Genomic DNA, 25,345 nt, shown 5'->3' with positions numbered 1-25,345 from the left:
ATCACTGCCTTTATCTTCATTTCATCTTCATTTACAAAACAATAAATCTTTATTATTATCTCCCACTTTCAGTTCATTAGAATCTACAATATACCACAACATCAACAGTTCCTCCTTCAGCGCCATCATCAAACCGAGAACCTCTCCAGAACCAACGCTTCATCTCTTTAAACTGACGCACGTTTATAACAATCCTTTAGTCTCCAAACATCATTTGTTCCGTTTTACACCCCATACTGTCACAACAAAACTTTCCAGAGCGGTACGGACTTTACGAGTTTTAAACCGTAAACTCTCCTCTTCGATCAGAACCGTTTTCTGTTACAGAACAGTCACTCAATATTTCCAGGTGACAATTTTACTCTTTGCTTTAGTAGGATTTGAGAGATTCATACATTAAAGTTTCTGATTGTGATGTTAACTGGTTAGTTGTGCTCTCGTGATGTTGACCAGTCAGTTGTGTTCTAGAGATGTTGACTGGTTAGGTTGTGTTGTGGTGATGTTGACTGGTTAGTTGTGTTGTGGTGATGTTTGAACTGGTAAGTTGTGTTCTAATTAGTTGTTTGTGGTGATGGTTGACTGGTTAGTTTGTGTTGTGGTGATGTTGACTGGTTAGTTGTGTTGTGGTGATGTTGACTGGTTAGTTGTGTCCTCTGTTGGGACAGGTTGTCTCTTCTTTGTATTGACCAGGTTGTGCGTCTGTTAGCGGTTGCCGCTGTGGTTATGGGTTTCTAGACTTGTGTGCTTCCTGTCCCTGCCCTCCGGCTTCCGGTGGCGGTGGCAGTGGCGCTGGCGGTGGCGTTCAGGCAGGCGCTGTCTGGCAGCCACAGTGAGCAGAGACGGACTTGGGCTGCAGCCTGCCTCAGATCACCGTCGTTCTTCATATGAGTCTGTCAAAATGAAACCAGCCTGAGGAGTCGGGTTTTATTCTCTCTCTTCCCACAGACTCGCCCTCCTCGCCTCATGCCAAGATGGCGGCTCCAAGCGTGACGGCCTCAGTGGAATCCAGCGCCGGCGTGATATCGCTGCTCTCTGACGAAGACTCGCCGGACCTCGTCCGACTCCCTGGATTCGCCGGATATCGCGGCGGCAGAGCGCGTTCGGGCGGCTCGCTGCAGAAGAAGCAGCAGCAGCAAGCAGGCGGCGGACGGCGGCCGCCGGACAGCCTCTTCCTGTGGCAGTTCCTCCGGAAGCACAGCTGCGGCGGCGTGGACGTGGAGGGCGCGGTGCGGGCCTGCTCACGGACGCCGTACTGCCTGTACCTGTACGGCGGGGCGGAGCTGGGCTGCAAGCAGACCACCAGCGTGGTCCTGGTGGCTACCTGGACCCGCAGCTGGGCGCCAGCGTGGTGCGGCCGCTGCTCACGCTGCAGATGAGCGGCGACGCCCCCAAGCCGGTCGGCCCCGTCGGCCTGCTCCCACACGCCGCACGCCGACGCCGCGCCGGCCGCCTGATGGAGGCGCTGACGAGGCTGGACCTCCACCTGCCAACCTGGCCGTGTTCTACTGCGACCGCCCCCACCCGTCCGTCAGCCGGCCGTTCGTGTCGCAGCTGCGGCTCCGCAGCCCCCGCTTCCTGTCGCTGTGCGGCGTCCCCGACATGGCGGCCCGGGCCTGCCAGGCCGGGTTCTCGGCGGCCTTCGGCGGCGTGCCGACCCTGATCCGGGAGGTCCACCAGCACTACTGCTCGTCCCGCGGCTCGGCCCGCTGCCCCCTGAAGAGCCTGTTCCTGGGCGCCGGGCCGTACAACCCGCCAGCCCGTCGCCCGCCAACTGCATGTTCATCATCGGCACCGTGCAGAAGTTGGCGTCCGGCTGGAAGCCCGTGCTGGACTACTTCAGGACGCAGGACCCGACGGGAAGGCGGGGTGGATCCGGACTCAGCTGATGGACCCCAGGGTGCAGCTGGAGTTCCTCTTCCTGTCGCAGGTCCTGCAGCCGCTGGGCGCCCTGCAGGAGCAGCAGCGCTCCGCCGCCGGCGAGCTGCTGGACGAGCTGCGACCGTCCCCATGGTGGTCCAGGCCTACGCCGACAGCGTCCTGCGGCCCTCGCGGCAAAGCAGGGACCTGCGGGCGCTGCACGGCCACCAGGACCTGCTGCCGGCCCGGAGGGTCAACCTGGGCCACCTGGCCCGGGAGTTCCTGTGGGCCACCCCCGTGGCGGAGCTGCAGGAGGCGGACCGCGCCCGCTTCCTGAAGAGCGCCCAGGCCTTCCACCAGGCGGTGCTGCAGAGCTGGTGGCGAGCGTCCCCGAGCCGCTGGAGGACGGGACGCTGAGGGACATCGCCTCGCTGCTGAACCAGCCGAGTCCCTGATGGTGAGACTCCGGCCGCGCCGGGATCCGGTCCACCCGGACGGTTCTCGCTCCAGACCGTTTGACCGCTCCGTCCCTCCGGCAGGAGAACGACTCTTACCGCCGCGTGCTGCCGGCGCTCGGCGTCCAGCTGGGTCTGTGCGCCGCCGACTCCCCGGAGGCGGAGCAACTGGCCTCCGACTTCCTCAGCCTGATTCAGACGGAGGACAGAGGACCGGCGGCGGCGGCGGCGGACCGATACGGATCAACGCTGGGCGAAGGTCGGCCATAATCCTGCCAGGCGGAGGCGTCGTCACGGCAACTCCGGTCAGGGCCGATGGTCTGGGGTCTTTTCATGGGTCCCCCTGTGAATGTCTGCAGGTGTTGGAGAGGACGAGGCCGACGCCCCTCCAGAGACTCCTGCGGACCCTCCTGGCTCTGCCCGCCTCCCTGCGCCAGACCGCCGTCTTCGCCAAGGTCAGTCCAGACCGAGCGGTCGTCCCGCCGTTTGAATGCCGCTGCTGTTTCCATGGAAACGCTGCTCTCTGGTCTGGGCCTGGTTTTCCAGCCTCCACAGTGTTTCTCTGGTGGTCCGTCCCGGAGGCGGTCTGTCCCGGAGGCGGTCCGTCCCGGAGGCGGTCCGTCCCGGAGGCGGTCCGTCCCGGAGGCGGTCCGTCCCGGAGGCGGTCCGTCCCGGAGGCGGTCTGTCCCGGAGGCGGTTCCGTCCCGGAGGCGGTCCGTCCGGTTCCTCTGGACGGCGGTAGTTTCTGAAGGCGTCTCGGCGGAGGACGACCTTCAGGTCTGGTTGACGGATCTCTCCCCTGGTCAGATGTCGGAGAGCTGCAGAGCGCTGGGCGAGGATCAGGAGACCCTGGACGCTCCCCCGCCCCCGGGCGCCGGGTCCAGGAGGGCCGGGCCCCACCGGTGGAGGGTGTCCGGGGCCGCCCGGCTCAAACCCGCCGGCGGCTACAGGAACCCGGGCGGCTCGGACTCGGACACTGACAACTCCTCCGGTGAGCGCCGGGCCCCCGCCGTGACGTCCGCCGCTGGTCCTGCAGCGGTCCCGGATGGCGAGCTAATGGCGAGCTGACGCTGTGTTCTCTCCCGCCAGACGTGGTCGACGTGACGGAGGAGGCCGGCCCGTCTCAGAGCGGCGGGTTCCTGAACGCCGGCGGGAAGAACGGCGCCGGTAACACAGCTCCTTCATTTCCGGCTCCTCTGGAGCTGCAGGTTCTCCTGGACGTCGGTTCTGTTCCGCTGCGGCGTTCCGGTCCAGCTGGGTCCACACACGTCCCTCCAGCGGCGTCTTCGTCCTCTGCGTTGTCTCTTAGCGTCTCATGTTTGATGTTTTACAGCGTCGGCGTTCCGGGCGAGACTGGGAACCCATCCTGCCGAGGCCAGACAGGGTAGGATCTGTTCCGTTACTGATCCAGTGAGGCGGAGACGTTCTGACGGGTAGAAACCCAAACGCGTCCAACACCGTCCCCCTTCAGCCAGGAACTCCCCTAAACGAGGACCTGTCGGGTCCAGAGTCAGCCGGGGCCGCTTGGACCTCACTGAGAGAACAGGATCTGAGTTCTGTCTTACTAATCAAATGGGCGGGGCCTCCGGTGGTGGGGAGGGCTTCGGGTGAATGGGGAGGGGCTTCAGGTGAATGGGGCGGGGCCTCAGATAAACAGACCAAAAACCCAGTTTTTCTAGACAACTGTTTGAAATATTCTGGCAAAAGTACCAAAAAGAGCATGAGGAGCACTTGGAAGGTGTTTTCATGCTGGAGGGGAAGCTTTTCTGAGACTGTGCTGCAGCTTCAGTCGCCTCAGTCCAGTCTTCATCCCTCAGCGTGACGCGGACTCAGAGTCCAGGCTCTGGATCTGTAAATCAGCTGTTCGGGGGACGGCGCAGGACGATTCCGGAATGACGCTCACGCTCGCCGTCTGTGTCCTCAGGACCGGAGCAGGAGGTGGTGGTCATGCTGAGCAGCGATGAGGAGGACCACCGCATGGACTCCAGCGAGCCGGCGGCCGGCGCGGTAAGCTCCGCCCTCGCCCGGGCCCCCCGGCGGGGGGCCGAGGGAGCTGACGGCGTCGCCGGCTGTGTTCAGGGCGACCTGGTGTGGGGCGTGATGGAGGGCTTTCCCCCCGTGGCCGGCCGTCACGCTGCCCCGCCCCGGGACCGACCGGGACCCGCAGACCCGCCTGGTGCAGTGGTTCGGACAGGGCATCTCCTCCGAGGTGGGTGAGGCGGCGGTGGCGCGGCGTTCTCCGTCGCCGGGGGAACCGCCGCCGACCGCCGCTCTGCTTCCAGGTCCGCCTGCAGAACCTGTCCCCGTTCACCGACTTCATCCAGAACTTCTGCCAGCAGTCCTTCTCTGTCCTGGTCACCTACCGAGAGGCCGTGTCCCTGGCCCTGCAGGTCTGCCTGGAGTCCGCCGCCACTGCCGCCACGCCCCTGCGTCCACGCCGCTGACCTGTCCCGCTCTCGTCCTCCAGGAGGCGGCGCTGCGCCGCGTCAAGCAGTTTTCGCCGGCGCCTGAAACGGAAGAGGAGAAGCTGCAGCAGATGATCGACTGGGCCTTCGAGGAGTTTCAGTCGCCGCCGGGGGGACGCCAGCCGTCCGGGACGGGGGGGACGCCAGCCAATCAAGAAGAAGCTGTTCCCGCTACCCCCCCCCTCTGCGGACCCGTCCGGACCGTACCGGCAGCCTGATCCGGAGCCTGAAGGACGTGTCCGTCTCTCTGACCAGGCTGTCCTGCACCGCCGCCGGGGAGGGACTGGGAGCCCCGGGAGAGACCGGCAGGCGGGAGAGGGACGGGGAGGAGGCGGACCGGGCCCGGGGCCGGGGAGGAAGAGGAGGGAGGGGCCAGAGGAAGAGGAGCAGCCTGCCCGAGCGCCCGGACACTGTGGTCGCCACGGTTCGGCGCCAACAGGAGGAAGAACAACCTGAACCGGTTCATCTGCCGAGGGAACGATGAGACCAGCGTCTACCAGCTGCCGGACCAGAACTCCGAGGTACCGATCCCCACCGGATCCCCCCAGATCCCCACAGATTCCCCCAGATCCCCCTGAGGCCTGACTGTCCTGCTCACTGTCTTACAGAGGAAACCATCGCAGGATTACGGAGCAGAACCTGGACATTGAAGGTCAGTTCTACCGGGTCTGCTGCTCCAGGTCCGGTCCGGCCCTGGCGCTCTGAGAAGACACGCCTCCTTCAGGAGCCGTCGGGGTCGGGTTTCAGGTCTTTGTTTCAAACCATAGATTGTATATAAATGGACAGACCTTTCGTGACGTCCCCCACAGCGTTCCCAGCCGCCGTTCTGAAGACTCGAGCGAGTCCAGCAGGACGTCTCCACATTGAATATTTGAAACCGGATGTAAATGTGATTGGGTCCCGCCCGTCACGTGACCGCATCACGTGGAAGAGGAGCCGCTGTGATAGGGCGATTTATGCTGAACTTTAACTCGTAATATAAAATCAGCAGATGATTATGTGAAAATCAGAGTCTGGTGAAGCAGCAGGTTCTAGAAACCAGAGACAGAGACCAGAACCTGTTCGAACCGGGCGCTTTATGTTTTTGCACTCTGAAAATCGGCATTCATGAATGGGCTCCCATGGGACCGGGGCTCTTTTGGAAACCACATCATCGCCCCCTGCTGGAATCTTTCTGGAATTACAGCTTTTTTTGCACTTCCGCAATTACTCTTCATGTTTTGTGAGCGGAGGCTGGCACTTGTTTCAAACTGACGTGAGTAAAAGATCAAGATGTCTTTAAAGTGTAAGTTAAGAACGTCTGGTTCCCCCCCCCCCCCGATCTGCCACCTTAAGGTGTTGGGAGGAGTTTGAGTGCCCACATGATCCCAGGAGCTGTGTTGCCGGGGGGCTTTATGCCCCTGGTAGGGTCTCCCATGACAAACAGGTCCTGGGTGACGGGCCAGACTGAGAGCAGTTCGAAAGCCCCTATGAGAAGGAAGACGACAAAGGTCGTGACGTCGCCCGGCATGGCGCAGCCAGGGCCCCACACTGGAACCTGGTGGCCGGGCCCTTTGCCCACTGGGCCCGGCCGGGTTCAGCCCGTAGGGGTGACGTGGGCCGACCCTCCGGGGACCCACCATCCGCCGGGTAACTGTCGGGGGCCGGGTGCAGTGTGGACTGGGTGGCAGCCGACGCAGGGTGCCCGGCGACCCGATCCTCAGACACAGAGACTGGCTCTAGGGACTGGAATGTCACCTCGTTGGAGGGGAGGAGCCCGAGCTTGTGAGGGAGGTCGAGAGGTACCGGCTAGATATAGTCTGGCTCACCTCCACACAGCCGGGGCTCTGGAACCCTCCTCTGGAGAAAGGGCCGGACTCTCCACTGCTCTTGGCGTTGCCCGTGGTGAGAGGCGGCGGGCTGGTGTGGTCTGCCTGTAGCCCCACAGCTCAGCGCCAGGTGTTGGAGTTCCCCCCAGTGAACAAGAGGGTCGCATCCCTGGTCCTCCGGGTCGGGGACAGCTGCCTCACTGTGGTCTCGGCTTACAGGCTGAACAGCAGTCAGAGTACCGGCCTTCCTGGAGTCCCTGGGAGGGGTGCTGGACAGTGCTCCGACTGGGGACTCCATGGTTCTACTGGGGGACTTCAACGCCCACGTGGGCAGCGACAGTGAGACCTGGGGGGGGGGGGGGGGGCGACTGGATCGCACGGCCTCCCCGATCTGAACCCAGTGGTGTTCTGTTATTGGACTTCTGTGCTAGTCACAGTTTGTCCATAACAAACACCATTCGAGCACAGGGTGTCCATAAGTGCACTTGGCACAGAAAACACCCTAGGTCGGAGGTCGATGATCGACTTTGTTGTCGTGTCATCTGACCTCTGACCTCGTGTTTTGGACAGTCGGGTGAAGAGAGGAGCAGAGCCGTGGACCGATCTCCACCTGGTGGTGAGTTGGATTCGCTGGCGGAGGAGGAAAACCGGGACAGACTTGGCCAGAACCAGACCTGTTGTGAGGTGTCTGCTGGACCGTCTGGTGGAACCCTCTGTCAGCAGGGTTTTCAACTCCCACCTCCGGGAGAGCTTCTCTCATGTCCCGAGGGACGCTGGGGACATTGAGTCCAGTGGACCATGTTCTCCATGTTCTCCACCTCCATATGTCCGAAGCAGCTGCCCGGAGCTGTGGTCTCCAGGTCTCCGGTGCCTGTCGGTGGCGGCAAACCCCGAACCCGGTGGTGGAGACAGGAAGTAAGGGCTAGCCGTCCAGCTGAAGAAGGAGTCCCATCGAGCTTTGTTGTCTCATGGGACTCCAGAAGCAGCTGACGGGTACCGCTGTAGGTACCAGATGTGTCGGGCTGTCCAATCTGTCCGGGGGGCCCGCGCCTGCCGATGACGTCCCCTAAACCGCTTCCTACGGCAAGTCCCCGTGGACAAACAACATGTAGATCGCTAGACAGAATGCTAGCTAGCTAGATAGCATAGACATATACACTAGACGCCGCGAAGCCTGTGGCAGCCCAGCGCTTGGACACATCAGAGCGGCCGCCATATTGTGAGCGGCAAGTCTGCCCTGTCAAGCTATACAAGTCTGTGACAGCGATGCCTTTTCTGAAAAAAACCACCAAAAATTACAATTACATAACTGAAGAGTTTTTATTACTTTATTTTTTAATGATTTTATAATTAAGGATGTAGCCTACCTATAAGAAGAATTGAGATGAAAATGACGAAATTTGCGATGTGCAGCAATTTGATGTAGCACATGACAAAAATGTTCAAAAACGTTCATTTACACCAAATGTGACATTTATGTACAATAAACATGTACATTAGGGCACAAGTATAATAGTTTTTTGAAGACAAATGTAGATATTTTAACATATTTGCAACCATAGCAACGCGCCGACGCATAAAATTAGACGTCGACGTATTTACGTAATCGATCACGGCGACGCATTGCCCCAGCCCTACTACGGTGTCTATTGTTTATAGATCTACGATGTGGCGGTTTGTGCCGTAAAGTGTCGCAGTGTCTGTATACGGCGCGGATGTCTGTTGTTGCTGGTAAATTCCATCTGATTTTCGAAAGTAATCCTGCTCAGTGGTCCGTGTTTTTATCAGAAGTACCTGTAACGAGATTATATATTTTTGTGTGTACTGTAATGGATTACAGTCACAATTTTTTTGTATCCTGACTACGTAACGCCGTGACATGTAATCCCTTACTCCCCAACCCTGTATTTACATATATTACAGATAGATGACAGCAGCTGCTCTAATTGATTTTTGAGGTTGCTTTATTTTATCAGTTTAGTAACCTGGAAGAGTACTGTCTTACACAGCCTCTTGGTGAACTGCCAGTTTGGAGCTTTACACCTCTTTCCCACTGCAGCTAGCGGGTCGACTCATGTCTGCGACCCGCCTAACTATCGCCTTTTTAGACGCCTTCCCACCGCCTGCAGACCCGCGTCTCACCTCCTGCTGGCGAGCCGCGTCGCTGCGTTTTCCCGCACTGATGGTGTCCCACGTTGATGACATCATCAGCGCGACGGAGCAAAACGGAAGTAAACAATGCAGCGGAAAACAGTCCCTGTTACCTGTAGACGAATCTTCCTCTTCCCCACGGATCAGGGGAAGCTCTCTGGTCTCGCTATCTTGCAAATGCTGGGTCGTCTGGATGAAGGAAATCTCACTCTGTGTCCAGAAACAACAGCTAGCATGCTAACTTAGCCGCGCTGCGTCAACATCGTCATGTAAGTCCCTCCCACTAAAAGCCGGGTAGAAAGCTGACCCGGAATTTACCGGGTCGATTGCAGGGTGAACGACCCAGGTCGAAATCCTGGGTCAAACCTTCTCCCACTGCCACGACTTAGCGGGTTTTTAAACGGGGTTTTTTTGACCAGTGGGAAAGGGGTATGAGTGTTTCATTGTTGCGATGTGGTGGAATCTCCAGCTTGTGGAAAACAGAGACGACCACTGACATGAGCCCAAAGTGATGGTTTTCAATGCCATGCTGTGTGTCCTCGATAAGACCCTTCAGAAAAAATATGTCCTGTGAACCAATGTGTGCACGGACCAGCCGGCTGACTGAGGACACACTCACATGTTGCCCTGGTTCTGACTGGCGAATGAAGCGCTCTGCTGATGTGACGACCTTCACGGCCCCCTCAGAGGGAATCATGAGCCCTCCCCTGTTCCTGAGGGTCAGCGAGTGGTCGCTCCGATCAAAAGCTGCAGGTGCAGCATCGGTCACCAGGCGACCACGACACACACCACAAGACGGCATCCTCAGAACGCGTCTCGCAGCAAACCCTGATATATGTGAGAGCATTGTCCACAAGGCCACAGGACGTGTGGGCAAATAGCTGTGGTCACACACGAGAGCAGGGATGTTGACGAACAGGGGTGGGAGGTCGTCAGATTCTTCTGCTGCTGGAGCTGAAGACGGATCAGCAGCAGACGGGGACACAGCGTCATTTACTGCTGCCACGTTTCCAGACTGTCCAGGAGACACACCCCAGCTGACCATGAGGCGGCGGAACATAGCCTGGAACTGGCTGCCGAGGGCTTGTTGTTCCAGCCCCCTGAGAGAAACGACAAAAACACTTTAACATCGATGTACTGGTGTTAAACTCTGAGCATTTACTCTTATCAGATCTTTAAACTAACGAAGCTTTACAGCTGACGGCAATGTAGCTTCTGCAGAATAATCAGCTTCAATGTACAGCATATATTTTTATCCCCCCTTAGCAGACCATCACACCTCTCAGTCATAAGGGGAAAGAAAGAACATTTCTGAAATCCCTTCCAGATGCCCTGATGGAGTTAAAGAGGAGCTCCAGCTGATCCTGGCTGACGCGATGGGTGCAGACGTATCGCTGATTTTGAAGCAGCTCCGGGATCATAAACAGAAGGGTATCAATGTTAATGAGGAACCCCATGACAGATGGTACCTACAAAAAAAATCATGATAAGCCACAATAACCCACAGCTGCAGAACATTTTTTTTACCTAATTTTCTGACAGTAATGCCACTTGGAACAGTGGCATAAGCAAGAAGCAACACACTAGAAACAGATGGGAACCAGTGAACAGAGCATCACATGAACTTGATGCAGGAGAAGAGAAGAGAAGGAGACCGGGCGGCATATAGACATTATATCCATGTCATGTTTGAAGCCACCAGCAGTCATCCTGACAGGACGCCTGCAGCAGCAATAGAGGGAACTGGTCCAACTCAACGCGATATGCGTTGTTGTTCTTATTGCCCGGGATCGAGAGAATGTCCTGAACTCGACATTTCTGAACTTATGTGTGAACATCGGCCTCATATTGCCAAAAACCTCTTTGATCGTGAAGGGGGGTGCCATCTTGCATCGTCAGAGCCATCAAGTAATTCCTGGCTCTCACCAGAACTCTGCTCTCTCTGACCAGTCAGAGCACCGAGGGGCTTTAAAACCATCAGCACGGGGAGTACGACTGTTCTTTCTGTCAGAGAGCCTGTCCATGAGCAGGAGAAAATGTGTGGTTGACAGTATCACAATCATGACCAAAATAAATAACCTGTTTCCATGACTTGGTAGCCGTCTTTCAGAAATGAAAAAGGGAATCATTTTAAGAGCATGGGCACAAAATGGGCAGGTTGCAGTTTTTAAATGTAATATTCCCTCAGTGAATTCAGCTGTTGCCTCGCAGAGCTGAAACTGTGAATGTCCCTCAGTGTGCGTGAAGCCGCCGTCACAGAGCGACTCGGTGTCTGAGCAGCCGGGGGACACCTTCATCTTCTGGGACATCTACATCTTCTTCATCTCCCACAAAGCCTGACATCTTCTGTCTGAGGATCATCCTGGACATGTTTTCTTATAGACATGGAGTCCAACATGAGACACACACGTCCATATTTAGTGGGATCCTCCTCCTGCTTCTTTCTTATCATGTCCAGCATCATTTTATTAAGGCCCGGTTTGGCGTCCACAGAACTCCTCCACCTCGGTGAAACTAAACGGGAATTAGTGTGAATGCTCCATCAGAGTTTCCAGGATCCATATTGATGTGTGGCTAAGTCCGTCTTTCATCTAGTAATTTCATATACCAATAAAATGATACGCACTGCTTGTATAGACGGAGTTAAAAATGACATGAATACCTTTGCAGTGTGTGGATGTGGGAGATTCAAGTGAAGGGACTCCCGCAGGTGTGTGTCTGCTTCAGGGCCATGTCGGTGAGAGTGAGGGCGAACTCCATCTGATCTTTGGTGTGTTTCCTGGCTCTGGTTTGACAGTAGCTGAACCGGAAGATCTGACATTGAATTACCACAGACAAAATAGCAAGCGCAGGTGAAAATAAATACTAGGAACTTCAAACACAGATGGAAATGTTTTACTCTGTTTGTGAAATCTTCTCAAAAATGTAGATGTAATTTTACCTGAGTACAAGTCCAGCTTCTCTTTCAGCTCTTCATTTATTAGGTTTTTTGCTCTGTTCCTCCAGAAGACCACACTGTGCTCTTTGCCCTCCGTTCTCGATCTCTGGCGTTCCTCTTTTCTCTTTCCAGACTCTGCCTTGGCCATGGCTTTGCTGAGTCTGGCTTTCAAAGCACCAGACATGTGGGTAGTGCATAGGAGTGGTCCTAGTGGGGGAAAAAGGGTTTACATGTTCAGAGGCCTGTGTTATCACGTTAATTTATTGCTTGTGCAACATGCAATCAACTGATCTGCAATCCTAATCCAGATACGCGGGGGGACCCAAAAGAAACCGGACTTTGGTTATAACTTTTTGTTTTTTAATTTTCGCAATTTTTTGAAACTGTCACCTTCAAAATCCTCTCCTTTGGCTTGAATACAACGCCGCACCCGAGATTTTCACTGTTCAGAAGAGTCGGCGTAACTGTGTGACCCTGCCTTTAAGGTGGAGCTCCCCCCCCCCCCACCTGTATGCCTGCCTTACCTGTCCGCTGCCGCTCCAGTTTCATCTTTAACAAAAAGCAGTCGCCCTGCGTTACAAGTTACTTGTCAAAAAATGTAATCAGTAACTTACTCTAATTACTTCAATTAAAACGTAAAGTACCAGATTACTTTTAGTTACTTTTAGATTACTTCACCGGCAAACGTAAAAAATAAAGACAAAAACGACGTTTGGTCCTGGCAGTGTGTTGACAGCGCTACGCAGTGAACACTAAACGCTGTGAGTGTTCTGAACTCTGCTGAACTCTGTTCAGACCCGACTAACACCGACAGGTGGAAGATGGATGGACCAGAGCCTCACTCTCCAGTCCAACACGTCTGCAAGGTCCTGGTCCAGATGGTCCTGGTCCTGGTCCCTGTCTCTGTCTCCTCGGCTGTAGTAAACAGTCGTTCTGCTCAGTAGAACAATCACAGTGTTTTTTCTGACGGTTCCTATTTCCTCGCTGGTTTTGTCGGATTGGAATCTGTCGATGGCCGGTTGTGGTCCATGGGCCTTACGTTTGACGCCGTGCTCTGGATGTGTTCTTCACTGCTAATGGAGTCTGAGGTCTGGCTCCGGCAGCTGGACCGGTCCGGACTCCAGACTCCAGCTGTGCTCTGGTTCCGTCCTGCAGGGTTCTGTTTGTGCTGCGGAACGCAGAACGTCGCCATCTTCCACCCGCTCTTCAAAGGCAGCCTCTGCCTCAAGTGCAAGGTGAGCAGCGCCCGGCGCCGGGTTCCGCGGTTCTCCGGGGACAGGCGGTGACGGTTTGTTTCGGCAGGAGAACTTCACGGAGACGCTGTACCGCTACGACGAGGACGGCTACCAGTCCTACTGCACCATCTGCTGCTACGGCCTGGAGGTGGTGCTGTGCGGCAACAAGAGCTGCTCCAGGTCCGGTTCTGCGCCGGGGCGGAGAACTGACTCCAGCCGGAACCACAGTTCTGTTAGAACAAGGAAAACCTTCAGTTTCAATGCCCCCCCCCCCCCGCCGCAGGTCGTATTGTGGAGACTGCGTCAACATCCTGGTGGGTCCCGGCGTGTTCGATTCCCTGAAGCTGCTGGACCCGTGGATCTGCTACATGTGCCAGCCCCAGCAGGCCCACGGCGCGCTGCACCCCCGCGCCGACTGGAGCGTCCGCGTCCAGACGCTGTTCGCCAACAACAGCGACATGGAGTTCGTGAGTCTGGTCTCCGATTTCAACCGTCAGATTAGGGACAGACCGATATGGATTTTTTAGGACCGATGCTGTTACCGATTTTTTTTTTTTTTTTTTTTTCCATCACTCCCACCCAATGGCAGATTATGGACTGCTCATTTTCTTGAGAAGATATTTGGGGCCGATGCTGCTTCTGCTCCCTCAATTCACATCAAAAAATGACAGAATGACAACAAATAAAAGAACAAAGAAGCCTCAATCTTCAAAGAAGAAACATTTTTTGAGCAGTAAGAAATAACGGCTTCCTTCAATTTCACGCTACATACTTTAAAATGAACAAAAAGTTTTTGGTGCTTTTCATTATTCAAATAATGCCTGTCATCGCTCTACCCGTGGGGGAGGGGTAACCCTGCATGTACACGGCGGCACAGAGCTGCCCATGGATGCCTGCCTGTAAGTCATGCCAGGGAAAATAAATCTGCAAATCCACATGCGTATCGGCCAATACGACACAAGTAAAAACCTCAAATATCGGCCCGATATATCGGCCTGGCCGATGTTTCAGATGAGCTGCAGCCGTTTCAGGTGTTAGGGCCAGGTGTGATCCAGAACACACCGATCCGCTGGAGGACAGAACACCGTGTTGAAGTCAGGGCTGTCAGATGAAATTATGTTGTTTTGCGGTTAAAGGCAGTTTTCAACCCATAATCTGAAGCATTTCTAACCAGAGCGTCTCGGCTGGGAATCAGACGACCACACCAGTCGTCTCCCGGCCGGTCCGTGTTCTGACCGGATGGTCGGTTTGACGTACAATCCGTCGTTTGACAGGCAGACGGCTGTTCAGTCAGACGGACGGTCTGACGGCCGATCGTGTGACGTACGTCTGTTGTGACGGTCGTTCAGTCGGACGGTCTGCTGAACAGTCTGACTCTGATTCCTGGACTGTAGGAGCCTCACAGGGTTTACCCCTGTATCCCCGCCAACCTGCGCCGGCCGCTCCGAGTCCTCTCGCTGTTCGACGGGATCGCCACAGGTGAGTCCCGGTTCCGTCCGGTTCCGTCCGCTGCCGGAGACCCTCCGACGGTCTGTCCTCACGCGTTGGGTTCTTCCCCCGCCGCCAGGCTACGTGGTGCTGAAGGAGCTGGGCTTCAAGCTGGAGAAGTACGTGGCCTCGGAGATCTGCGAGGACTCGATCGCCGTGTCGACCATCAACCACGACGGGAAGATCGTGCACGTGGGCGACGTGCGCTCCATCACCAAGGAACACGTATGTTTCTCCTGACGGCTGCACGAACACGTGAAGCCAAAAAAGATTAAACTTAACATTTCTGAACATCTCACTGCGTTTGCCCGATTAAAATCTGCTTTAGTGTTTAGAAGTTTGAGTTTCTGATCGGGATGAGAACCGTTCCCTTTAGAACCGATCCGGTACGACGCCTGGGAGTCTGAGAATCGGTACCACTGAGTACCGGTACTGAGTGTCAGTAGTTTTGTGTCCATTTATGTGGTAATAAATGTTCATTTGTTGATGGAAGCAGACGAGTCACTAGCGGATGCTAGCGTGCTAACGCAGGCTAGCATGCTAACGGTTGTAGCCGTAGATCTGAAGCGGCGTAAATCGTTGCGCTCCTCAGCCTTGAGGAAAATCCTGTTCTTCCTCAGTGTAGGAGTTTTCCCGCCGCAGCGGGCCTGATCCGTGGTGAGTTTTGAAAAGTGGCGCCGTCGTAAAGCGGCGCTGCTCTGCTGACCAGACGCTCGGCTGCTGGCGGCGTTACGCTCTTGTAGTGCGATGCTGTGTTCAAATCCGGCGTGGGGAATCGCCAACTCTTCCACTGCCTCACAGTCACACGGACGCGTTCCGGTACCGGAACACGGTAGCGTTCGGTTTGTGTGAAGCGGTGGCGCCGCTGGATTCAGTCGGTACCGAATTCAGAACCCGTCCCCAGTGTCTCCTCGGCTGTCCTGCTTTATGCAGGAACGTTGTCTCTGTGAAGACGACGTTCCGTGCGGCGTTCTGGTTCTGCCGTGTTCCCGGTGAACCGCTGACGGTGTCTCTGCGGTTGCAGCTGGACCGATGGGGGCCGTTCGACCTGCTGATCGGCGGCAGCCCCTGTAACGACCTGTCCCATCGTCAACCCCCTCAGGAAGGGCCTGTACGGTACGTCCGCCCGCCGTCCGCCGTCCCCGTCCGTCCAGATCCTCAGGCGCGGCTCTAAAGCTGTCCCCGTCCCGCAGAGGGAACCGGCCGGCTCTTCTTCGACTTCTACCGCATCCTGCTGCTGCTGAAGCCCCGGGAGCAGGACCCCCGGCCCTTCTTCTGGATGTTCGAGAACGTGGTCTTCATGAACACGCACGACCGCGTCAACATCTGCCGCTTCCTGGAGGTCGGTCCGCCTCGCCGTCTCGTCGTTCGCTCACGTTCCAGCCGTCCGCCGCTGTTCTGGAGGTGTGAGGAGCAGAAAAGCAGGAAGAGAAGACTCGGCGGGATCACCGTGTCGTCTGGTTCCTGTTCCTGCAGCGTAGATCTATGTCACCTAGAACGAAAACAGTGACTACGTTTCCATGCAGTCAGTATTGGGGTTCAGGTCAATATTCCGGTTTGTGAAACATCTGGAATAACCGTCTACCTGCTGAAACAGAGTTCCTCCTGTTTACACGATCAGGATCTCCCCATTCAGACCACGGCCACAGACGACGCCATGACTGCATTTGCACTTCATGCCACTAGGTGTGCTGTTTGCATGTTCAACCTTATTTTACACAATCACCACAGAAGAAGAAGGGCGCCGCAGGCTGCAGGCGCTCTCTGCATGTTGTTAGAAAAAGAGTGAGCAGCAAGACGTGGTATCATGTTCAGTGATGCGATGCAGCGTTTTTTCAGTCAAGAGAAGAACTGAACCATCGTTTCTGCACATTTTGTTTACTTAGCAGCAGCCAAACTGGATCACAAGTAGTTCCTGGACTCAAAAGACCAGATTCCTTGTGGATAGAACCTGGCAGAACAGTAGGCTATTTCATGTCCCTTTCGACCGGGATGCTCCGAATGACCAGAAATTATGGTTAGAAAAGGAGGAACCCAGGAGGTAATGTTCGGGTTCTTAAAAACCGGAATATGACCATATTTGGGTTTTTGCACGTGTTTGCATGGCTGTGCGCAACCGGGTTAGTGCGAATATTCCGGTTAAGAAAGGGCTATTGGCTGCATGTAAACGACCTCGTTTATCAGCCAGAATATAATAGACAATATCGCAAAAAGATTTAAAAATCAAAATAAAAACAATCATAAATGTGGTATTTGAGCTGCAGTATTGAGACAGACTGTTGGTGTTTTAGCCCTGAAGCTAGCTTTAGCTTTAGCTTTAGCTCTGAAGAAGGTCAGGACACCTCGGTCAGCTGATCGTCTTTCCAGGTTTGCTTTATAGAGTCGAACTGGTGTTGTTGTTCGGGACGTTCAGGACGGCGACGCCACTTCCTGTTTGGTCCCTTCCGGCGCCGGCCTGTAGTGACTCTGTGCTTGTTGAACAGTGCAACCCGGTGCTGGTGGACGCCATCACGGTGAGCCCGGCGCACAGAGCCCGCTACTTCTGGGGGAACATCCCGGGGATGAGCAGGTACCGTCCCGTCCCGTCCCGTCCCGTCCCGTCCCGTCCCGTCCCGTCCCGTCCCGTCCCGTGTCCGGCTCCCCACGCCGTGTGACTCCTGTCCCCCCACAGGCCCATCATCGCCTCCCAGAACGACAAGCTGAACCTGCAGGACTGTCTGGAGCTGGGCAGGACGGCCCGGGTCAGTGCCGGTTCTACCGGGAACGCCCCGCGTCGGGCGCCGGACCGTCTCTGAGAACCGCGGTGGTTTCTGTCCCCAGGTGACCAAAGTGAGGACCATCACCACCAACCCCAACTCCCTGAAGCAGAAGAAGAACGAGGACTTCCTGCCCATCCTCCAGAACGGACGCGAGGACACCCTGTGGGTCACCGAGCTGGAGAGGTGAGACGAGGGCGCCGCGGGACGAACGCCGTCCGTCCCGCGGCGCCGTAACGAGCCCGGCTGTCTTCCGCCTCGCTGCAGAATCTTCGGCTTCCCCAAACATTACACCGACGTGCGGAACATGAACTCCAAGCAGCGGCAGAAGGTCCTGGGGAAGGCCTGGAGCGTGCCGGTGGTGCGCCACCTGCTGGCGCCGCTCAAGGACTACTTCGCCTGCGAGGAGCTGCTGCCGGTCGCCGGCAGCACCGCCTCCACCCCCTCCGCCTCCACCCGCTCGTCCTCCCCGTCGTCCCCCGACGTGCGGCAGCTCAGATGACCGGCGGCGGGACGGGCGCCGAGGAGCCGGCGAAGCAGTGAACGCCACCGTCCGTCCGTCCTCACGGCTCGGTTCACCTGAGGAAGTCCAGCAGGGAGTAGGACTGGTAGTCTGGCCAGGTGGAGCTGTCCTCACCTGTCCTCACCTGTCCTCACCTGTCCTCCACACCTGGCCACACCTGTCCACACCTGCCCAGATCTTCCTGTCCTCACCCGTTCAGGTGTATGTGTCCACACCTGTCCACACCTGTCCACACCTGTCCTCACCTGTCCTCACCTGTCCTCACCTGTCCTCACCTGCCCAGGTGTTCCTTCTCTCGCATGTCCACACCTGTCCTCACCTGTCCACACCTTTCCACGTGTATGTGTCCTCACCTGTTCAGGTGTATGTGTCCACACCTGTCCTCACCTGTCCTCACCTGTCGTTCCTGCTCTCACCTGTCCAGGTGTTCCTGCTCTCACCTGTCCAGGTGTTCCTTCTCTCACCTGTCCTCACCTGTCCTCACCTGTCCAGGTGTCCAGTCTCGTCCCCAGGTAGCTGGGGTCAGGTCCAGCCCTCCTGGACGGGGTCAAACGGTGCAGGAGGTGGAGTGAAGGACGGACATGATCTGTCCGTCTTCGGTGTTTGTCTTCGCTGTAAAGTTCCTGCTGGCGACCGAGCAGAGACGAACTGAAGACAGAATGTCTTTTGCTTTTAATTCTGTACTTGAAATCTTGGAAATCAATTTTTTTAGACATTTTTTTTTTCTTTTTATGAAACCTTTTTTTAAAAACTCTTTGCTGCTGTAATGAAATGAAAAAGTTTGATTGTGTGAGAAAGAAGAACCAAACATGACTCACTGGATGTCTTGATGCTAAGTGCTAAGATGCTGCTAGCTGCTGAGGTCTCGCGTTTGACTAGTTTCAGTTTGATCCCTGGGCGTGTCGAGTGTTTTACTCAGAATTAAAGCTCAGAACTTGCACCTCTCTGTGTGTCCAGGTGTTTTTTTTTTTTTGTTTAAAACCAGAACCTCGTTATTGTCAGGTACCATAGATAAGACCTGTTCCAGGTCCTGATCTGTTGACTCTCCTGGATCCAGAGCGGAGTGTGCCGGTCGAGGCATTCAGTCCTGGGATCCTTGTTTTTTCGGGGATTTGAAACAGGCCGGCTCCTCCAGGTGTGGATTTTAAAGGTGTGGTGTGAAGATGGCATCAGGTGACGCTGCTAATGCTAAAAGCTCTCATGAAGGAAGAAAAAAATCCTCTGACAAACGTCCGAGTGAGTCTTCATATAAACACGGTCCAGAACACAACGAGACAACACAACGGAACTCCAAGTCAATCACCCTTCTGTGGAATCAAGCGGACACAACACTGTCACACAGGTCCACTGACGGTTCGCTTCATTTTGGTAAAAGATATTCCATAAGCAGGCGCATTCAGACGGTGAAAAAAGAAGGTTGCTTGTAGCTTTAATTCATTTCCGGTCTTACAGAGCCAGATCGGTTCCAGATCTAAATGTTTTTTTTAGGCAGGAAAACCGGATGAAGAAGGAGCTGAGCCAAAAGGCGAAGCTCTCGATTTACCGATCGATCTACGTTCCCACCCTGACCTATGGCCATGAACTCTGGGTAATGACCGGAAGGACAAGATCCCGGCTACAAGCAGCTGGAATGAGCTTCCTCCGTAGGGTGGCTGGACTCCCTTAGAGACAGGGGGAGGAGCTATGTCACCAGGGGGAGGAGCTTGGAGTAGAGCCGCTACTCCTCCACATCCAGAGGAGCAGCTGAGGAGGCTCAGCTCCTCTTTAGGATGGAACCTCCTGGACGCCTCCCTGGGGAGGAGTTCCGGGCATGTCCCACCGGGAGGAGACCCCGGGGAAGACCCAGGACACGCTGGAGAGACTCTCGACCGGCCTGGGAACGCCTCGGGATCCTCCTGGAAGAGCTGGAGGAAGAGTCTGGGGACGGGAAGTCTGGGCATCCCTGCTGAGACTGCTGCCCTCAAGACCCGGCCCCAGATAAGCGGTAGAAGATGAATGGATGGAAAACCGGAATCCCTGGATAGAACCCAGAGGCAGCGGCTCCAGGGAGGCCCGCTCATCCATCTGCGGCAAACGGAGATTTCTTCAGAGGACTCGTCTTCAACAGAAAGACTGTCCAGTTCGCTGTCAGGTGAGTCAGCAGACCCCCGGAGACTTGAGCACCTCGTCCCGCTGTTCTAACGTGGCCCAGCTGAGGTCTTTAAGAAGCCCACATCCCCCATTTGGTTCTGGAGCTCCGGACCGTTCTGGGTTCTGGCCTGTTCTCTCGCTTAGATTCTCCAGAGTTTTGAAAGCGTCTCCACAGCAGAGACGCTTCGTACCGTAGTTCTTTTCTCTCTTCTTCAGTTAAAGAGACGAAGAGTCGCTCATCTGAGGAGGTGTTGGTGGCGCCGGGCGAACTCCCTGAGGCCTTCTCCTGGACCCCTGCTGTGGAGGCAGGGAGAACCGTCCACTGGGTTCCAGCAGCGCGTCGAACCTCAGGGTGAGGAGTTTCCTCTCAGCCTGATAAGCGGCGGATCTGCCCCTGCCAGGATAAAACCTCCATCCCTCCCACCGGCTCGCAGAGGGAGGAGACGAGGCGTGACTGGGCCCAACACCGCCCACCGGGACCAGGACCGATCAAACAAGCGCCTCTCCTGCCAGGCGGGCGACGCGCAGCACTAAATTCACCTGGCCGTCACCGAGGACCGAGACGGCAGCGGCAGCAGGCGGTCCAACCGGAGGAAGCAACCCGGGGAGCGAGGAGGTGGAGGGCAGGATGAAGAGGTGGGACACACTGATCCAGGACCAGCCCCCCCCCCCCCCCCCCCGGCAGGGACAGAGATGCTGGAGAGGCAGCTGCAAACTCTGAATGCCTGGCTCAAGGGCGTAGAAGCCACACTCTATCTCTCCTCCGCTGACTCCAGCCTCTGTAGGCTGGTGGATGCAGCTAAAAGTCTCCTCCAGCAGGGGACATCCACAGCTGGACCCCCTCCCTCACAGCTGGACCCCCTCCACCACAGCTGAACCCCCTCCCTCACAGCTGGACCCCCTCCCTCACAGCTGGACCCCCTCCCTCACAGCCGGACCCCCTCCCTCACAGCTGAACCCCCTCCCTCACAGCTGGACCCCCTCCCTCACAGCTGGACCCCCTCCCTCACAGCTGGACCCCCTCCCTCACAGCCGGACCCCCTCCCTCACAGCTGAACCCCCTCCCTCACAGCCGGACCCCCTCCACCACAGCTGGACCCCCTCCCTCACAGCTGGAGCCCCTCCCTCACAGCTGGCCTGCTCCGGCTGCTCCAGTCCTGTGTTGATGGAGAATAAACTGAAGCAGTCCAGACTTGTTTGGGCTTCCTCCATAATATGAGTTGTGTTTTTTAACCTCCCCTGAAAAAAACCTTCATCTCTTACAGTCATGTGAAAGTCCAACAAATATTGTGCTGAAACGTTTCGTTTCGTTCGTCACAGCAGTATCAGAGAAAGGCATTTAATGTCAGTTTTTTCAGAGGTGTCAGCGTTCTCTATCTATTTATATTTATATTTATTTTCTATCTGTATTTCCTCTTGGGACCCTACAGCGCCTGACAGAGATCCGTGTCTACTCTCATACATCTATGTGCGTACTGCCCGTGTCTTCCTCCTCTCCTTGTCTCTCTGGGACATGTCGTCCCTGCGGGTCTCTGAATCTGCTCCTGACTCTGTCTGCTTTCTTTGCTCTGTACTGATTTTTAAAATATCTACTTTTATATTTCTACTCCGAACTCTCATTTTCCGCGTCTGCTGCTGTAGGTCTATGCCCTGTTATCTGCGCGCGTGCGCCGCCTTTACGCATCTAGGCGTTACCCGCGTCCTCGTGACGTCATCACGCCGTTACGTCTGCTGCCGGTGGAGTGAACGTGAAGAAGAAGAAGAAGAGGAGGAAGAAAGCAGAAGTAGCGGAAAAAGAGTGTTTTTATTCGTCCATGTCCTCCGCCACGGCCGACTGAACCACCGCCGACTACTGTGAAACACAACCGACTGCAGGTGAGTCTGGCGGCTCCGCTCAGCGCCGCTCACCGGCCGGGCAGGCAGCTAATAGCTCCGTTAGCTCCGCCGCTAGCTAGCGGGCTGTCGGCGAGCAGCAGCCCGGGGGGGGAGCGGCCGGTGACCCGCACTGACACCCGGGTCAGCTCCAGGCTTTGGCCGGAGCCCGAGCCGCCTCCGGAGCTGCAGGCTAACCGCTACAGGCTAACGCGGCTTTGCCCGGTGGCGTCGGGGCGGGCGGGCGGGCGTGAAGAAGCCCGCTCCGGGGCGTCGGGGACAGCGACGGTGTTCGCTGGAATTCAGCCGCGAGAGCCGGCGGGTCGGAACATCCGCTCGACTCGAACCTGCAGGTGAACCGAGCCGGTGCGGCTCCTCCGGCTAGCCGTGCTAACTGCTGGGAGTGCTAATCCCCTGAACAGCCGGTTAGCTGCCGGACTGCTCGGCTCCACCCACCCGGGGCCCTCCATCGCTCCGTCCCTCCACCCGTCCATCCACCCGGGCCCCCCTCCACCTCTCCATCCACCCGGGCCCCCCTCCACCCCTCGATACACCCGGGCCCCCCTCCACCCGTCGATACACCCGGGCCCCCCTCCACCCCTCGATACACCCGGGCCCCCCTCCACCCGTCGATACACCCGGGCCCCCCTCCACCTCTCCATACAACCGGGCCCCCCTCCACCTCTCCATCCACCCAGGCCCCCCTTCACCCCTCCATACAGCCGGGCCCCCCTCCACCCCTCCATCCACCTGGGCCCCCTCCATACAGCCGGGCCCCCCTCCACCTCTCCATCCACCGGGCCCCCCTCCACCTCTCCATCCACCCGGGCCCCCTCCACCCCTCCATACACCCAGGCCCCCCTCCACCCCTCCATCCACCCGGGCCCCCTCCACCCCTCGATACACCCGGGCCCCCCTCCACCTCTCCATCCACCCGGGCCCCCCTCCACCCCTCCATCCACCCGGGCCCCCTCCACCCCTCGATACACCCGGGCCCCCCTCCACCCCTCCATACAGCCGGGCCCCCCTCCACCTCTCCATCCACCCAGGCCCCCCCCCCCCCCTCTGTTTTCTCGGGATTTGCCTGAAGACAGTCTCCTGCACAGCAGAACCAGAACACTGGAGCTCAGGTTCTCTCTAGAACAGCAGGATCGGTTTGTCTCGGTTCTCAAACCCTGAATTCTCCACCCTGCCCAGCAGGTGGCACTGCCTGAGCCCAGTCTCTGGTCTGAGCTGAAGTGTGTGTGTGTGTGTGTGTGTGTGTGTGTGTGTGTGTGTGTTCTTGTACATGCCCAAAAGTAAGGACCAGAATTTGTTTTTCACCAACAGAGTGAGGACATTTTTGCTGGTCCTCACTTTTCGACAGGCTTTTTTTGACCTTTCTGAGGTTCAGACTTGGTTTTTGATTCCGGGTTACGGTTGGGTTTAGGTCTGGTTTAGGGCATAGGTCAGGGTTTGGCATTTATTTTTGATGGTTAGGGTGAGGGGCTGGAAATGCATTATGTCAATGAGTGTCCTCACAACAATAAGTACAATCGTGTGTGTGTGTGTGTGTGTGTGTGTGTGTGTGTGTGTGTGTGTGTGTGTGTGTGTGTGTGCGCGCAGGTGACCGACCATGGCTGTGAACGTGTACTCCACCTCTGTGACCAGCGAGAACCTGAGCCGTCAGGACATGCTGATGTGGATCAACGAGTCCCTCCAGATCCCGCTCACCAAGATAGAGATGCTGTGTTCAGGTGAGCCGCGCCCGGCAGCACGCTCCGGCTGGACCCCGGTCCGATTCCCGGAGCCCGGCAGCACGCTCCGGCCGGACCCCGGTCCGATTCCCGGAGCCCGGCAGCACGCTCCGGCCGGACCCCGGTCCGATTCCCGGAGCCCGGCAGCACGCTCCGGCCGGACCCCGGTCCGATTCCCAGAGCTCGGCAGCACGCTCCGGCCGGACCCCGGTCCGATTCCCGGAGCTCTCCACCTCCCGGGTCCCTGAAGGAGAAGCTCTGTTCCCCTCCACCTGACGGAGCGAAGGAACCGAGGAGGAGTGAAGGGATGAAGGGAGGGAGGAATTGAACTGAACAGCTGGTTACAACTAAGGACAGACCGATACCGATTTTTTTTTTTTCCATCATCCTGAGACAGATGGCCGATTGTGGACTTAATATTTTCTTGGACCGGTATGTGGGCTGTCATGCCAAAACTTGATTTTTGCCAGAAAGTGATTTCCGGTCCGCGGAATCAGCTTTTGGCCAGCAAAATAAGCTGGTTTGGACATTATAATGTCCCTTTACTCAACTTTCAAACCGTACAAAACACTGCTTGCGATCGAATTACTCTGTTGAGCAATCTAGTAATTTTGGTGCAAAAAAAAAAGAACACTTAGAACACCTCGGTGTCACGTCTTTATCAGCGTAACTACAAGCCAGATTAAAATCACCAGCTAGCCTATTTAACAGCGATATAAGGCAGCTGGACGTACAGGAGGCTATCCAACACAAACACAAATAAACATCGTTCCATGATCCTAAACAGGCTCGTTTGAGCCCGATGAAGACTGAAGCAGAGCCGCAGACGCTGCGCTTTTCAGCTGTCTGCAGACCGGAAACCAGTTTTAGGCATGACGGGCCGATGGGGCTAGAAATGACACAATGACAACAAATATTCCAGGTCTCAGCTCCAAAGAAGAAATATTTATTGAACAGTAAAAAATTAAAACAATATAATATATAATAATATATTTGTTCAACTTTACGCCACATACTTCCAGCTACTCGGAGCTGCCCGCGGATGCCTGTCTGGAAAACTGCCAGGGAAAATAAATCGGTGAATCCACCCGCGTATCGGCCGATACCGATACGAGTGAAGACCTCAGATATCGGCCCGATGCGTCAGCTGGCCGCTGTGTGGGTCTGTGCTCGGTTGCAGCTGGTTGCAGCTGGTTGCAGCTGGTTGCAGCTGGTTGCAGCTGCAGACGGGGTTCGTTTGATGAACTTTCAGCGTCGGTCGTTTTGGGACGAGTTCAGGCTCCATCAGAACGCTCTCCTGAAGAACAGGGAGAACGTTGGAGGCGCGGTTCTCTCCGTTCTCCTGCGTGTCGCGTTCTTTTCCAGCTCGGTTCCTCGGTGTTCTGCCTCGACGTGTGTGTGTGTTCTGCTGGTGACGTTCTGTAGCGCCGTGTTCTCACACACGTCAGAACCCATGTAGATTCTCTTCTGTTCTGCTTCAGAACCCCGATTTTACCGAGCCTGGCGAACCAGCCCCGCCCACTCCACATCCACAGTTGGATTTAGTAGCTGGGGGGTCTGGGGACGAGCCAGTAGAAAGACAGTGCGGCTCGGCCGTGAGATGGCCGAGCCAATCAGCGTTGTCGCTTTTTGTTTTCAAATTTTTTTGACAAATTCCGGCAGCTAAACCGGAAGTGACGTCATCGGCGAGCGTAGCGGAGATGACGGACTTTAACCATCGTCTGAAAGCTGCAATAAGTGAAGTTACAGCCAAAATACCAAGAATTACAACAATCAAGCAAGATCAAGAGTCTGGCCTGGAGAGGTTCTAACAGAAAAAGACGTTTTCGCGTGTCTTTGGGTGTAGAGAAGCTAGAGCTAAAGAGCTAAAGCTAACTCTTAGAGAAGCTAACGCATGTTGATGACGTATTTGTTTTGAAGCGCTGATTGGC

General features: G+C 56.2%; 1 protein-coding gene and 1 pseudogene across 1 annotated transcript in view; both read left to right on the top strand.

The window, feature by feature from the left end:
- The first annotated feature begins 971 nt into the window (after positions 1–971).
- On the top strand, positions 972–17,655 carry LOC115408290 (uncharacterized; annotated as a pseudogene).
- A 3,876-nt stretch (positions 17,656–21,531) lies between these two features.
- LOC115408465 (microtubule-associated protein RP/EB family member 1) overlaps positions 21,532–25,345 on the top strand; it is an 8,896-nt gene continuing 5,082 nt past the window's right edge. The window contains exons 1-2 of the mRNA XM_030119248.1: positions 21,532–21,681; positions 23,284–23,414. Of these exons, the coding sequence (XP_029975108.1) occupies positions 23,294–23,414 (121 nt within the window). The 5' untranslated portion in view covers positions 21,532–21,681; positions 23,284–23,293. The remainder of the gene's footprint in view (positions 21,682–23,283; positions 23,415–25,345) is intronic.

This window comes from Salarias fasciatus, chromosome 20, assembly GCF_902148845.1.
Source record: "Salarias fasciatus chromosome 20, fSalaFa1.1, whole genome shotgun sequence".
NCBI lineage: Eukaryota > Metazoa > Chordata > Actinopteri > Blenniiformes > Blenniidae > Salarias > Salarias fasciatus.
This window is presented reverse-complemented; position numbering and strand designations above follow the sequence as displayed.